The 16,052-nt window shown below is 50.8% G+C and overlaps 1 protein-coding gene and 1 long non-coding RNA gene across 11 annotated transcripts in view; one reads left to right on the forward strand and one right to left on the reverse strand.

Annotated features, from left to right (window-relative positions):
- The window catches only part of DCDC1 (doublecortin domain containing 1), a 962,215-nt gene that overhangs the window by 16,753 nt on the left and 929,410 nt on the right, over positions 1-16,052 (reverse strand). For all 10 annotated transcript variants that reach the window (XM_063944440.1, XM_063944436.1, XM_063944437.1 and 7 more), the window contains one exon: positions 15,208-15,361. In XM_063944440.1, the coding sequence (XP_063800510.1) occupies positions 15,208-15,361 (154 nt within the window). The remainder of the gene's footprint in view (positions 1-15,207; positions 15,362-16,052) is intronic.
- LOC134968888 (uncharacterized) overlaps positions 1-16,052 on the forward strand; it is a 125,825-nt gene that overhangs the window by 5,811 nt on the left and 103,962 nt on the right. The window lies entirely within an intron of this gene.

The raw sequence follows: 16,052 nt of genomic DNA on the forward strand, positions 1-16,052 counted from the left end.
TTGCAATGGGGCACGGCCATGCCATGTTGGAGGCGTTGCTGCACCAGGCCTCTGTATTGTGTAAATGCCCTGGATGCAGCACCAGACACCAGGCCTCTGTATTGTGTAAATGCACTGGATGCAGCACCAGACACCAGGCCTCTCTGTATTGTGTCAATGCCCCGGATGCAGCACCAGACACCAGGCTTCTGTATTGTGTAAATGCCCTGATGCAGCACCAGACTCCGAGCCTCTGTATTGTGTAAATGCCTCAGATGCAGCACCAGACTCCAGGTCTCTGTATTGTGTAAATGCCCCGGATGCAGCACAAAACACCGGGTCTCTGTATTGTGTAAATGCTCTGGACGCAGCACAAGACACCGGGTCTCTGTATTGTGTAAATGCTCCGGATGCAGCATCAGACACCGGGTCACTGTATTGTGTAAATGCCCCGGATGCAGCACTAGACACCGGGTTCTTTGTATTGTGTAAATGCTCCGGATGCAGCATCAGACACCGGGTCACTGTATTGTGTAAATGCCCCGGATGCAGCACTAGACACCGGGTTCTTTGTATTGTGTAAATGCTCCGGATGCAGCAGCAGACACCAGGTCTCTGTATTGTGTAAATGCCACGGATGCAGCACTAGACACCGGGTTCTCTGTATTGTGTAAATACTCCAGATGCAGCATCAGACACCGGGTCTCTGTATTGTGTAAATGCCCCGGATGCAGAACTAGACACCGGGTCTCTGTATTGTGTAAATGCCCCGGATGTAGCACTAGACACCGGGTCTATGTATTGTGTGAATGCCCCGGATGCAGCACCAGACACCAGGTCTCTGTATTGTGTAAATGTGCCGGATGCAGCACTAGACACCGGGTTCTCTGTATTGTGTAAATGCCCCGGATGCAGCACTAGACACCGGGTTTCTGTATTGTGAAAATGCTCCGGATGCAGCACTAGACACCGGGTCTCTGTATTGTGTAAATGCCTCGGATGCAGCACTAGACACCGAGTCTCTGTATTGTGTAAATGCCCCAGATGCAGCACTAGACACGGGTTCTCAGTATTGTGTAAATGCTCCGGATGCAGCACTAGACACCGGGTCTCTGTATTGTGTAAATGCCCCGGATGCAGCACTAGACACGGGGTCTCTGTATTGTGTAAATGCCCCGGATGCAGCACTAGACACCGGGTCTCTGTATTGTGTAAATGCCCCGGATGCAGCACTAGACACCGGGTTCTCTGTATTGTGTAAATGCTCCAGATGTAGCATCAGACACCGGGTCTCTGTATTGTGTAAATGCCCCGGATGCAGCATCAGACACCGGGTCTCTGTATTGTGTAAATGCCCCGGATGCAGCATCAGACACCGGGTCTCTGTATTGTGTAAATGCCCTGGATGCAGCACTAGACACCGGGTTCTCTGTATTGTGTAAATGCCCCGGATGCAGCTATAGACACCGGGTCTCTGCATTGTGTAAATGCCCCCGATGCAGCACTAGACACCGGGTCTCTGTATTGTGTAAATGCCCCGGATGCAGCACTAGACACCTTGGGGTATATTTACTAAGGTCCCGATTTTGTCCGAGATGCCGTTTTTTCTTCAAAGTGTCATCTCGGTAATTTACTAAGCAGAAATCACGGCAGTGATGAGGCCATTCGTATTTTTTTGCAAGTCCAACAAAAAAAATACGAATGAATACACCATCGGTCAAAACGCGGCTGTTTAAGTATGAATCTCGGTCATTTACTAAGAAGTGCAAAGCAACAAAAAAAAAACCACTGCCGTGAAAAAATACAACTCGTAAAAAAGTGCTAAAAAAACCCAGACCTGCTTTTTTGAGCCGTGATTGGATAGGCATGCACGGATCCATGAGATCCGTGCATGTATATCAGTGGGAAGGGGTGGTAAAGTGTTAACTTGTTGAAAAAAAATTGCGTGGGGTCCCCCCTCCTAAGCATAACCAGCCTCGGGCTCTTTGAGCCGATCCTGGTTGCAGAAATATGGGGAAAAAAATGACAGGGGTTCCCCCATATTTAAGCAACCAGCATCGGGCTCTGCGCCTGGTCCTGGTTCCAAAAATACGGGGGACAAAAAGCGTAGGGGTCCCCCGTATTTTTAAAACCAGCACCGGGCTCCACTAGCTGGACAGATAATGCCACAGCCGGGGGTCACTTTTATACAGTGCCCTGAGGCCGTGGCATCAAATATCCAACTAGTCACCCCTGGCCGGGGTACCCTGGGGGAGTGGCGACCCCTTCAATCAAGGGGTCCCCCCCCCCAGCCACCCAAGGGCCAGGGGTGAAGCCCGAGGCTGTCCCCCTCATCCAATGGGCTGCGGATGGGGGGCTGATAGCCTTTTTGTAAAAGTGTAAGATATTGTTTTTAGTAGCAGTACTACAAGGCCCAGCAAGCCTCCCCCACGTGCAGGTACTTGGAGAACCACAAGTACCAGCATGCGGCGGAAAAAATGGGCCCGCTGGTACCTGTAGTACTACTACTAAAAAAATACCCAAAAAAAAGACAATACACACACACCTTGAAAGTAAAGTTTTATTACATCCATCCACACAAACATACATACATACTTACCTTATGTTCACACGCAGGTCGGTCCTCTTGTCCAGTAGAATCCATGGGGTACCTGTTTAATAAATTATACTCACCAGATCCAGGGTACCAGGCTCCTCGGATAATCCTTTTGTAATCCACGTACTTGATTAAAAAAATAAAACGGAGACCCGAGCCACGCACTGAAAGGGGACCCATGTTTTCACATGGGTCCCCTTTCCCCGAATGCCAGAAACCCCCTCTGACTGATGTCTAAGTGGGTTTCTTCAGCCAATCAGGGAGCGCCACGTTGTAGCACCCTCCTGATCGGCTGTGTGTTCCTGTACTGTCTGACAGGCGGCACACGGCAGTGTTACAATGTAGCGCCTATGCGCTCCATTGTAACCAATGGTGGGAACTTTCTGCTCAGCGGTTGATCGAAAGTGACCTCACCGCTGACCACAAAGTTCCCACCATTGGTTACAATGGAGCGCATAGGCGCTACATTGTAACACTGCCGTGTGCCGCCTGTCAGACAGTACAGGAGCACACAGCTGATCAGGAGGGTGCTTACAACGTGGCGCTCCCTGATTGGCTGAAGAAACCCACTTAGACATCAGTCAGAGGGGGTTTCTGGCATTCGGGGAAAGGGGACCCATGTGAAAACATGGGTCCCCTTTCAGTGCGTGGCTCGGGTCTCCGTTATATTTTTTTAATCAAGTACGTGGATTACAAAAGGATTATCCGAGGAGCCTGGTACCCTGGATCTGGTGAGTATAATTTATTCAACAGGTACCCCATGGATTCTACTGGACAAGAGGACCGACCTGCGTGTGAACATAAGGTAAGTATGTATGTATGTTCGTGTGGATGGATGTAATAAAACTTTACTTTCAAGGTGTGTGTGTATTGTCTTTTTTTGGGTATTTTTTTAGTAGTAGTACTACAGGTACCAGCGGGCCCGTTTTTCCGCCGCATGCTGGTACTTGTGGTTCTCCAAGTACCAGCATGTGGGGGAGGCTTGCTGGGCCTTGTAGTACTGCTACTAAAAACAATATCTTACACTTTTACAAAAAGGCTATCAGCCCCCCATCCCCAGCCCATTGGATGGGGGGGACAGCCTCGGGCTTCACCCCTGGCCCTTGGGTGGCTGGGGGGGGGGACCCCTTGATTGAAGGGGTCCCCACTCCCCCAGGGTACCCCGGCCAGGGGTGACTAGTTGGATATTTGATGCCACGGCCGCAGGGCACTGTATAAAAGTGACCCCCGGCTGTGGCATTATCTGTCCAGCTAGTGGAGCCCGGTGCTGGTTTTAAAAATACGGGGGACCCCTACGCTTTTTGTCCCCCGTATTTTTGGAACCAGGACCAGGCGCAGAGCCCGATGCTGGTTGCTTAAATATGGGGGAACCCCTGTCATTTTTTTCCCCATATTTCTGCAACCAGGATCGGCTCAAAGAGCCCGAGGCTGGTTATGCTTAGGAGGGGGGACCCCACGCCATTTTTTTTTACAGTTTTACAGTGCTTATTTTAAAAAAAAAAGGAAAAAAAAGGAACCCCAGCACGGATCACACAGATCCGGCCGAGATTCATTTAGAAAAAGTCGGCAGTGTTTTGCTAATCACTGCCGTAAAAAACTAAAAAAAAACACGAATGACATCGACATCGGAACAAAAGAAAATGCAGAATACGACAGCTTAGTAAATTGGTCGTAATAAATTCAAAAAGTTGCAGTTTTACACTTTCGATGTAATTCGTGATTATTCTCCCACCAAATCGGGAGAATTACGAATGTTAGTAAATATACCCCCGGGTCTCTGTATTGTGTAAATGTGCCGGATGCAGCACTAGACACCGGGTTCTCTGTATTGTGTAAATGCCCCGGATGCAGCACTAGACACCGGGTCTCTGTATTGTGTAAATGCTCCGGATGCAGCACCAGACACCGGGTCTCTGTATTGTGTAAATTCTCCGGATGCCGCACAAGACACCGGGTCTCTGTATTGTGTAAATGCCACAGATGCAGCACTAGACACCGGGTTCTCTGTATTGTGTAAATACTCCGGATGCAGCATCAGACACCGGGTCTCTGTATTGTGTAAATGCCCCGGATGCAGAACTAGACACCGGGTCTCTGTATTGTGTAAATGCCCCAGATGCAGCATCAGACACCGGGTCTCTGTATTGTGTAAATGCCCCGGATGTAGCACTAGACACCGGTTCTCTGTATTGTGTGAATGCTCCGGATGCAGCACCAGACACCAGGTCTCTGTATTGTGTAAATGTGCCGGATGCAGCACTAGACACCGGGTTCTCTGTATTGTGTAAATGCCCCGGATGCAGCACTAGACACCGGGTTCTCTGTATTGTGTAAATGCTCTGGATGCAGCACTAGTCACCGGGTCTCTGTATTGTGCAAATGCCCAGGATGCAGCACCATACATCGGGTCTCTGTATTGTGTAAATGCCCCGGATGCAGCACTAGACACCGGGTCTCTGTATTGTGTAAATGCCCCGGATGCAGCACTAGACACCGGGTCTCTGTATTGTGTTAATGCCCCGGATGCAGCACTAGACACCGGGTCTCTGTATTGTGTAAATGCCCCGGATGTAGCACTAGACACCGGGTCTCTGTATTGTGTAAATGCCCCGGATGCAGCACAAAACACCAGGTCTCTGTATTGTGTAAATGCCCCGGATGCAGCACTAGACACCAGGTCTCTGTATTGTGTAAATGCCCCGGATGCTGCACTAGACACCGGGCTTCTGTATTGTGTAAATGCCCCGGACGCAGCACTAGACACCGGGCCTCTGTATTGTGTAAATACTCCGGACGCAGCACTAGGCCCTGGGTCTCTGTATTGTGTAAATGCCCCGGATGCAGCACTAGACACCGGGTCTCTGTATTGTGTAAATGCCCCGGATGCAGCACTAGACACCGGGTCTCTGTATTGTGTAAATGCCCCGGATGCAGCACTAGACACCGGGTCTCTGTATTGTGTAAATGCCCCGGATGCAGCACTAGACACCGGGTCTCTGTATTGTGTAAATGCCCCGGATGCAGCACTAGACACCGGGTCTCTGTATTGTGTAAATGCCCCGGATGCAGCACCAGACACCGGGTCTCTGTATTGTGTAAATGCCCCGGATGCAGCACTAGACACCGGGTCTCTGTATTGTGTAAATGCCCCGGATGCAGCACTAGACACCGGGTCTCTGTATTGTGTAAATGCCCCGGATGCAGCACTAGACACCGGGTCTCTGTATTGTGTAAATGCCCCGGATGCAGCACTAGACACCGGGTCTCTGTATTGTGTAAATGCCCCGGACGCAGCACCAGACACCGGGTCTCTGTATTGTGTAAATGCACCGGATGCAGCACTAGACACCGGGCCTCTGTATTGTGTAAATGCCCCGGATGCAGCACTAGACACCGGGCCTCTGTATTGTGTAAATGCCCCGGATGCAGCACTAGACACCGTGTCTCTGTATTGTGTAAATGCCCCGGATGCAGCACTAGACACCGGGTCTCTGTATTGTGTAAATGCCCCGGATGCAGCACTAGACACCGGGTCTCTGTATTGTGTAAATGCCCCGGATGCAGCACTAGACACCGGGTCTCTGTATTGTGTAAATGCCCCGGATGCAGCACTAGACACCGGGTCTCTGTATTGTATAAATGTCCCGGATGCAGCACTAGACACCGGGTCTCTGTATTGTGTAAATGTCCCGAGGGCAGCACTAGACACCGGGTCTCTGTATTGTGTAAATGCCCTGGATGAAGCACTAGACACCGGGTCTCTGTATTGTGTAAATGCCCCGGATGCAGCACTAGACACCGGGTCTCTGTATTGTGTAAATGCCCCGGATGCAGCACTAGACACCGGGTCTCTGTATTGTGTAAATGCCCCGGATGCAGCACTAGACACCGGGTCTCTGTATTGTGTAAATGCCCCGGATGCAGCACCAGACACCGGGTCTCTGTATTGTGTAAATGCCCCGGATGCAGCACTAGACACCGGGCCTCTGTATTGTGTAAATGCCCCGGATGCAGCACTAGACACCGGGTCTCTCTATTGTGTAAATGCCCCGGATGCAGCACTAGACACTGGGCCTCTGTATTGTGTAAATGCCCCGGATGCAGCACTAGACACCGGGTTCTCTGTATTGTGTAAAAGCCCCGGATGCAGCACTAGACACTGGGCCTCTGTATTGTATAAATGCCCCGGATGCAGCACTAGACACCGAGTCTCTGTATTGTGTAAATGCCTCGGATGCAGCACTAGACACCGGGTCTCTGTATTGTGTAAATGCCCCGGATGCAGCACTAGACACCGGGCCTCTGTATTGTGTAAATGCCCCGGAGGCAGCACTAGACACCGGGCCTCTGTATTGTGTAAATGCCCCGGATGCAGCACTAGACACCGGGTCTCTGTATTGTGTAAATGCCCCGGATGCAGCACTAGACACCGGGTCTCTGTATTGTGTAAATGCCCCGGATGCAGCACTAGACACCGGGTCTCTGTATTGTGTAAATGCTCCGGATGCAGCACCAGACACCGGGTCTCTGTATTGTGTAAATTCTCCGGATGCCGCACAAGACACCGGGTCTCTGTATTGTGTAAATGCCACGGATGCAGCACTAGACACCGGGTTCTCTGTATTGTGTAAATACTCCGGATGCAGCATCAGACACCGGGTCTCTGTATTGTGTAAATGCCCCGGATGCAGAACTAGACACCGGGTCTTTGTATTGTGTAAATGCCCCGGATGCAGCATCAGACACCGGGTCTCTGTATTGTGTAAATGCCCCGGATGTAGCACTAGACACCGGGTCTCTGTATTGTGTGAATGCTCCGGATGCAGCACCAGACACCAGGTCTCTGTATTGTGTAAATGCCCCGGATGCAGCACTAGACACCGGGTTCTCTGTATTGTGTAAATGCTCTGGATGCAGCACTAGTCACCGTGTCTCTGTATTGTGTAAATGCCCCGGATGCAGCACCAGACATCGGGTCTCTGTATTGTGTAAATGCCCCGGATGCAGCACTAGACACAGGGGCTCTGTATTGTGTAAATGTCCCGGATGCAGCACTAGACACCGGGTCTCTGTATTGTGTAAATGTCCCGGATGCAGCACTAGACACCGGGTATCTGTATTGTGTAAATGTCCCGGATGCAGCACTAGACACCGGGTCTCTGTATTGTGTAAGTGCCCCGGATGCAGCACTAGACACCGGGTCTCTGTATTGTGTAAATGCCCCGGATGCAGCACTAGACACCGGGTCTCTGTATTGTGTAAATGCCCCGGATGCAGCACTAGACACCGGGACTCTGTATTGTGTAAATGCCCCGGATGCAGCACTAGACACCGGGTCTCTGTATTGTATAAATGTGCCGGATGCAGCACTAGACACCGGGTTCTCTGTATTGTGTAAATGCCCCGGATGCAGCACTAGACACCGGGTCTCTGTATTGTGTAAATGCTCCGGATGCAGCACCAGACACCGGGTCTCTGTATTGTGTAAATTCTCCAGATGCCGCACAAGACACCGGGTCTCTATATTGTGTAAATGCCACGGATGCAGCACTAGACACCGGGTTCTCTGTATTGTGTAAATACTCCGGATGCAGCATCAGACACCGGGTCTCTGTATTGTGTAAATGCCCCGGATGCAGAACTAGACACCGGGTCTTTGTATTGTGTAAATGCCCCGGATGCAGCATCAGACACCGGGTCTAGTATTGTGTAAATGCCCCGGATGTAGCACTAGACACCGGGTCTCTGTATTGTGTGAATGCTCCGGATGCAGCACCAGACACCAGGTCTCTGTATTGTGTAAATGTGCCGGATGCAGCACTAGACACCGGGTTCTCTGTATTGTGTAAATGCCCCGGATGCAGCACTAGACACCGGGTTCTCTGTATTGTGTAAATGCTCTGGATGCAGCACTAGTCACCGGGTCTCTGTATTGTGTAAATGCCCCGGATGCAGCACCAGACATCGGGTCTCTGTATTGTGTAAATGCCCCGGATGCAGCACTAGACACCGGGTCTCTGTATTGTGTAAATGCCCCGGATGCAGCACTAGACACCGGGTTCTCTGTATTGTGTAAATGCCCCGGATGCAGCACTAGACACCGGGTCTCTGTATTGTGTAAATGCCCCGGATGCAGCACTAGACACCGGGTCTCTGTATTGTGTAAATGCCCCGGATGCAGCACAAAACACCGGGTCTCTGTATTGTGTAAATGCCCCGGATGTAGCACTAGACACCGGGCCTCTGTATTGTGTAAATGCCCCGGATGCAGCACTAGACACCAGGTCTCTGTATTGTGTAAATGCCCCGGATGCAGCACTAGACACCGGGCCTCTGTATTGTGTAAATGCCCCGGATGCAGCACTAGACACCGGGCCTCTGTATTGTGTAAATGCCCCGGATGCAGCACTAGACACCGGGCCTCTGTATTGTGTAAATACTCCGGACGCAGCACTAGACCCTGGGTCTCTGTATTGTGTAAATGCCCCGGATGCAGCACTAGACACCGGGTCTCTGTATTGTGTAAATGTCCCGGATGCAGCACTAGACACCGGGTATCTGTATTGTGTAAATGTCCCGGATGCAGCACTAGACACCGGGTATCTGTATTGTGTAAATGTTCCGGATGCAGCACTAGACACCGGGTCTCTGTATTGTGTAAGTGCCCCGGATGCAGCACTAGACACCGGGTCTCTGTATTGTGTAAATGCCCCGGATGCAGCACTAGACACCGGGTCTCTGTATTGTATAAATGCCCCGGATGCAGCACTAGACACTGGGTCTCTGTATTGTATAAAAGCCCCGGATGCAGCACTAGACACCGGGTCTCTGTATTGTATAAATGCCCCGGATGCAGCACTAGACACCGGGTCTCTGTATTGTGTAAATGCCCCGGATGCAGCACTAGACACCGGGTCTCTGTATTGTGTAAATGCCCCGGATGCAGCACTAGACACCGGGTCTCTGTATTGTGTAAATGCCCCGGATGCAGCACCAGACACCGGGTCTCTGTATTGTGTAAATGCCCCGGATGCAGCACTAGACACCGGGCCTCTGTATTGTGTAAATGCCCCGGATGCAGCACTAGACACCGTGTCTCTGTATTGTGTAAATGCCCCGGATGCAGCACTAGACACCGGGTCTCTGTATTGTGTAAATGCCCCGGATGTAGCACTAGACACCGGGTCTCTGTATTGTGTAAATGCCCCGGATGCAGCACAAAACACCAGGTCTCTGTATTGTGTAAATGCCCCGGATGCAGCACTAGACACCAGGTCTCTGTATTGTGTAAATGCCCCGGATGCAGCACTAGACACCGGGCTTCTGTATTGTGTAAATGCCCCGGACGCAGCACTAGACACCGGGCCTCTGTATTGTGTAAATACTCCGGACGCAGCACTAGGCCCTGGGTCTCTGTATTGTGTAAATGCCCCGGATGCAGCACTAGACACCGGGTCTCTGTATTGTGTAAATGCCCCGGATGCAGCACTAGACACCGGGTCTCTGTATTGTGTAAATGCCCCGGATGCAGCACTAGACACCGGGTCTCTGTATTGTGTAAATGCCCCGGATGCAGCACTAGACACCGGGTCTCTGTATTGTGTAAATGCCCCGGATGCAGCACTAGACACCGGGTCTCTGTATTGTGTAAATGCCCCGGATGCAGCACCAGACACCGGGTCTCTGTATTGTGTAAATGCCCCGGATGCAGCACTAGACACCGGGTCTCTGTATTGTGTAAATGCCCCGGATGCAGCACTAGACACCGGGTCTCTGTATTGTGTAAATGCCCCGGATGCAGCACTAGACACCGGGTCTCTGTATTGTGTAAATGCCCCGGATGCAGCACTAGACACCGGGTCTCTGTATTGTGTAAATGCCCCGGACGCAGCACCAGACACCGGGTCTCTGTATTGTGTAAATGCCCCGGATGCAGCACTAGACACCGGGCCTCTGTATTGTGTAAATGCCCCGGATGCAGCACTAGACACCGGGCCTCTGTATTGTGTAAATGCCCCGGATGCAGCACTAGACACCGTGTCTCTGTATTGTGTAAATGCCCCGGATGCAGCACTAGACACCGGGTCTCTGTATTGTGTAAATGCCCTGGATGAAGCACTAGACACCGGGTCTCTGTATTGTGTAAATGCCCCGGATGCAGCACTAGACACCGGGTCTCTGTATTGTGTAAATGCCCCGGATGCAGCACTAGACACCGGGTCTCTGTATTGTGTAAATGCCCCGGATGCAGCACTAGACACCGGGTCTCTGTATTGTGTAAATGCCCCGGATGCAGCACCAGACACCGGGTCTCTGTATTGTGTAAATGCCCCGGATGCAGCACTAGACACCGGGCCTCTGTATTGTGTAAATGCCCCGGATGCAGCACTAGACACCGGGTCTCTCTATTGTGTAAATGCCCCGGATGCAGCACTAGACACTGGGCCTCTGTATTGTGTAAATGCCCCGGATGCAGCACTAGACACCGGGTTCTCTGTATTGTGTAAAAGCCCCGGATGCAGCACTAGACACTGGGCCTCTGTATTGTATAAATGCCCCGGATGCAGCACTAGACACCGAGTCTCTGTATTGTGTAAATGCCTCGGATGCAGCACTAGACACCGGGTCTCTGTATTGTGTAAATGCCCCGGATGCAGCACTAGACACCGGGCCTCTGTATTGTGTAAATGCCCCGGATGCAGCACTAGACACCGGGCCTCTGTATTGTGTAAATGCCCCGGATGCAGCACTAGACACCGGGTCTCTGTATTGTGTAAATGCCCCGGATGCAGCACTAGACACCGGGTCTCTGTATTGTGTAAATGCCCCGGATGCAGCACTAGACACCGGGTCTCTGTATTGTGTAAATGCTCCGGATGCAGCACCAGACACCGGGTCTCTGTATTGTGTAAATTCTCCGGATGCCGCACAAGACACCGGGTCTCTGTATTGTGTAAATGCCACGGATGCAGCACTAGACACCGGGTTCTCTGTATTGTGTAAATACTCCGGATGCAGCATCAGACACCGGGTCTCTGTATTGTGTAAATGCCCCGGATGCAGAACTAGACACCGGGTCTTTGTATTGTGTAAATGCCCCGGATGCAGCATCAGACACCGGGTCTCTGTATTGTGTAAATGCCCCGGATGTAGCACTAGACACCGGGTCTCTGTATTGTGTGAATGCTCCGGATGCAGCACCAGACACCAGGTCTCTGTATTGTGTAAATGCCCCGGATGCAGCACTAGACACCGGGTTCTCTGTATTGTGTAAATGCTCTGGATGCAGCACTAGTCACCGTGTCTCTGTATTGTGTAAATGCCCCGGATGCAGCACCAGACATCGGGTCTCTGTATTGTGTAAATGCCCCGGATGCAGCACTAGACACAGGGGCTCTGTATTGTGTAAATGTCCCGGATGCAGCACTAGACACCGGGTCTCTGTATTGTGTAAATGTCCCGGATGCAGCACTAGACACCGGGTATCTGTATTGTGTAAATGTCCCGGATGCAGCACTAGACACCGGGTCTCTGTATTGTGTAAGTGCCCCGGATGCAGCACTAGACACCGGGTCTCTGTATTGTGTAAATGCCCCGGATGCAGCACTAGACACCGGGTCTCTGTATTGTGTAAATGCCCCGGATGCAGCACTAGACACCGGGACTCTGTATTGTGTAAATGCCCCGGATGCAGCACTAGACACCGGGTCTCTGTATTGTATAAATGTGCCGGATGCAGCACTAGACACCGGGTTCTCTGTATTGTGTAAATGCCCCGGATGCAGCACTAGACACCGGGTCTCTGTATTGTGTAAATGCTCCGGATGCAGCACCAGACACCGGGTCTCTGTATTGTGTAAATTCTCCAGATGCCGCACAAGACACCGGGTCTCTATATTGTGTAAATGCCACGGATGCAGCACTAGACACCGGGTTCTCTGTATTGTGTAAATACTCCGGATGCAGCATCAGACACCGGGTCTCTGTATTGTGTAAATGCCCCGGATGCAGAACTAGACACCGGGTCTTTGTATTGTGTAAATGCCCCGGATGCAGCATCAGACACCGGGTCTAGTATTGTGTAAATGCCCCGGATGTAGCACTAGACACCGGGTCTCTGTATTGTGTGAATGCTCCGGATGCAGCACCAGACACCAGGTCTCTGTATTGTGTAAATGTGCCGGATGCAGCACTAGACACCGGGTTCTCTGTATTGTGTAAATGCCCCGGATGCAGCACTAGACACCGGGTTCTCTGTATTGTGTAAATGCTCTGGATGCAGCACTAGTCACCGGGTCTCTGTATTGTGTAAATGCCCCGGATGCAGCACCAGACATCGGGTCTCTGTATTGTGTAAATGCCCCGGATGCAGCACTAGACACCGGGTCTCTGTATTGTGTAAATGCCCCGGATGCAGCACTAGACACCGGGTTCTCTGTATTGTGTAAATGCCCCGGATGCAGCACTAGACACCGGGTCTCTGTATTGTGTAAATGCCCCGGATGCAGCACTAGACACCGGGTCTCTGTATTGTGTAAATGCCCCGGATGCAGCACAAAACACCGGGTCTCTGTATTGTGTAAATGCCCCGGATGTAGCACTAGACACCGGGCCTCTGTATTGTGTAAATGCCCCGGATGCAGCACTAGACACCAGGTCTCTGTATTGTGTAAATGCCCCGGATGCAGCACTAGACACCGGGCCTCTGTATTGTGTAAATGCCCCGGATGCAGCACTAGACACCGGGCCTCTGTATTGTGTAAATGCCCCGGATGCAGCACTAGACACCGGGCCTCTGTATTGTGTAAATACTCCGGACGCAGCACTAGACCCTGGGTCTCTGTATTGTGTAAATGCCCCGGATGCAGCACTAGACACCGGGTCTCTGTATTGTGTAAATGTCCCGGATGCAGCACTAGACACCGGGTATCTGTATTGTGTAAATGTCCCGGATGCAGCACTAGACACCGGGTATCTGTATTGTGTAAATGTTCCGGATGCAGCACTAGACACCGGGTCTCTGTATTGTGTAAGTGCCCCGGATGCAGCACTAGACACCGGGTCTCTGTATTGTGTAAATGCCCCGGATGCAGCACTAGACACCGGGTCTCTGTATTGTATAAATGCCCCGGATGCAGCACTAGACACTGGGTCTCTGTATTGTATAAAAGCCCCGGATGCAGCACTAGACACCGGGTCTCTGTATTGTATAAATGCCCCGGATGCAGCACTAGACACCGGGTCTCTGTATTGTGTAAATGCCCCGGATGCAGCACTAGACACCGGGTCTCTGTATTGTGTAAATGCCCCGGATGCAGCACTAGACACCGGGTCTCTGTATTGTGTAAATGCCCCGGATGCAGCACCAGACACCGGGTCTCTGTATTGTGTAAATGCCCCGGATGCAGCACTAGACACCGGGCCTCTGTATTGTGTAAATGCCCCGGATGCAGCACTAGACACCGTGTCTCTGTATTGTGTAAATGCCCCGGATGCAGCACTAGACACCGGGTCTCTCTATTGTGTAAATGCCCCGGATGCAGCATTAGACACCGGGCCTCTGTATTGTGTAAATGCCCCGGATGCAGCACTAGACACCGGGTCTCTGTATTGTGTAAATGCCCCGGATGCAGCACTAGACACCGGGTCTCTGTATTGTGTAAATGCCCCGGATGCAGCACTAGACACCGGGTCTCTGTATTGTATAAATGCCCCGGATGCAGCACTAGACACCGGGCCTCTGTATTGTGTAAATGTCCCGGATGCAGCACTAGACACCGGGTCTCTGTATTGTGTAAATGTGCCGGATGCAGCACTAGACACCGGGTCTCTGTATTGTGTAAATGCCCCGGATGCAGCACTAGACACCGGGTCTCTGTATTGTGTAAATGCTCCGGATGCAGCACTAGACACCGGGTCTCTGTATTGTGTAAATGCCCCGGATGCAGCACTAGACACCGGGTTCTCTGTATTGTGTAAATGCTCCGGATGCAGCACTAGACACCGGGTCTCTATATTGTGTAAATGCCCCGGATGCAGCACTAGACACATACTGCATAAATGTGAGTAAATCAGCCGCACTAGTACTTATCTTACATTCTTTTGGAATTCAAACTAGTTGGACACTACATTTGAATAATTTCTTTTACCTTAAATTTCCCATCATCTACCAGCGATACATACAACAACTAAATATTCAGAGCAGAGAATTTACATTTAAGTGGAAATATTTTCTCAACAAAGACCCTCATCTGCTCACTGGTCATTTCTTGACTAACCTCCTCCTTACCTGGGCTTCCTGACTTCTGTCATGGCTAAACCCCCCCACCCGCCCACCCCAGTGCCTAACCCCTAACACCTACCCCAGTCCCTAACCTGAACCCCAATACTTACCTTCGGGATGGTGGCTATCGTTCTGGCGCCGGTCTACTGAGCGGTGTTGGGATTCCGGGGTCGGTCACATGACTGCCGGCATCTCAACCGCCGGGATTCTGAACGCATCCCCCTTTTACAATGCTCACTATATCACACTGTAAAAACTAAATAATAAACAATAGAAACAGAACATATTTTGTGCATTATATTCTTATGTTCTGTGGGTGCATAGAGACAGAACAGATTTATGCACGGACCTTTTTTGGTTATAAATGGCTCCCCCGCCGATACACATAAGAGAATGTCCTTTGTGACGTTGTCCCAGGATGCCACTTGCTCACCAGTTACGGTATACAGTCTCTCAGCCGGTTGGTGCTGCATGCTTAACTTTAATGTGCAATCCTCCAGTAACTACAGGGCAACAAAAATCAACATGGATTCTATTATTAATCATAAATATAACGTATTAATCAAAATAAGATGAATATGTAACATATGAAGCAAGAAGGTAGAGTGCAATGATCAGCGGTGCAAGTATGCGGGTACGCTGGGGTACGGAGTACACTTAAGAATTTGGCAGTGGGTACGCAGTACCACCTGCCACACACTTTGCTATTATCACAATTATAATGTGCCACAAAGTAACAAGACCATGGTGCTTGGCAGCATGACTGCTCCTCCCACTTTGTCAGGGTTACTGGGAGTGCGACATTGGCTGTATTTTCCTGTTATAATGGAGGCATTACTATATATTTCTATTATACTGGAGGCATTACTATATATTTTTAGCCTTGCCTACAGATTCCCCCCCAAAAAGGGGCTGTCTGGTGGCCACGCCGCTAGTGTCATGTGGCCACTCCCGCTAGCAGCATGTGGCCACACCCCCTCACACACATGACCACGCCCATTTTTCGGTACTCAGTACCACTAAGAAAATATTTCTACTTGCACCACTGGCAATGATCAACATAACAGCTTTCCACTGCAGCAATGTTTAAAAGTAAAAGTGATGGGGTATTTAGCAATCTGGAAAATGAACCAAAGCAGAACATAAAGGGTTCTATTTAACAATTTACTGCCCAGAGAGGTCATTCACACCAGG

This window comes from Pseudophryne corroboree, chromosome 11, assembly GCF_028390025.1.
Source record: "Pseudophryne corroboree isolate aPseCor3 chromosome 11, aPseCor3.hap2, whole genome shotgun sequence".
NCBI classification, from domain to species: Eukaryota; Metazoa; Chordata; class Amphibia; order Anura; family Myobatrachidae; genus Pseudophryne; species Pseudophryne corroboree.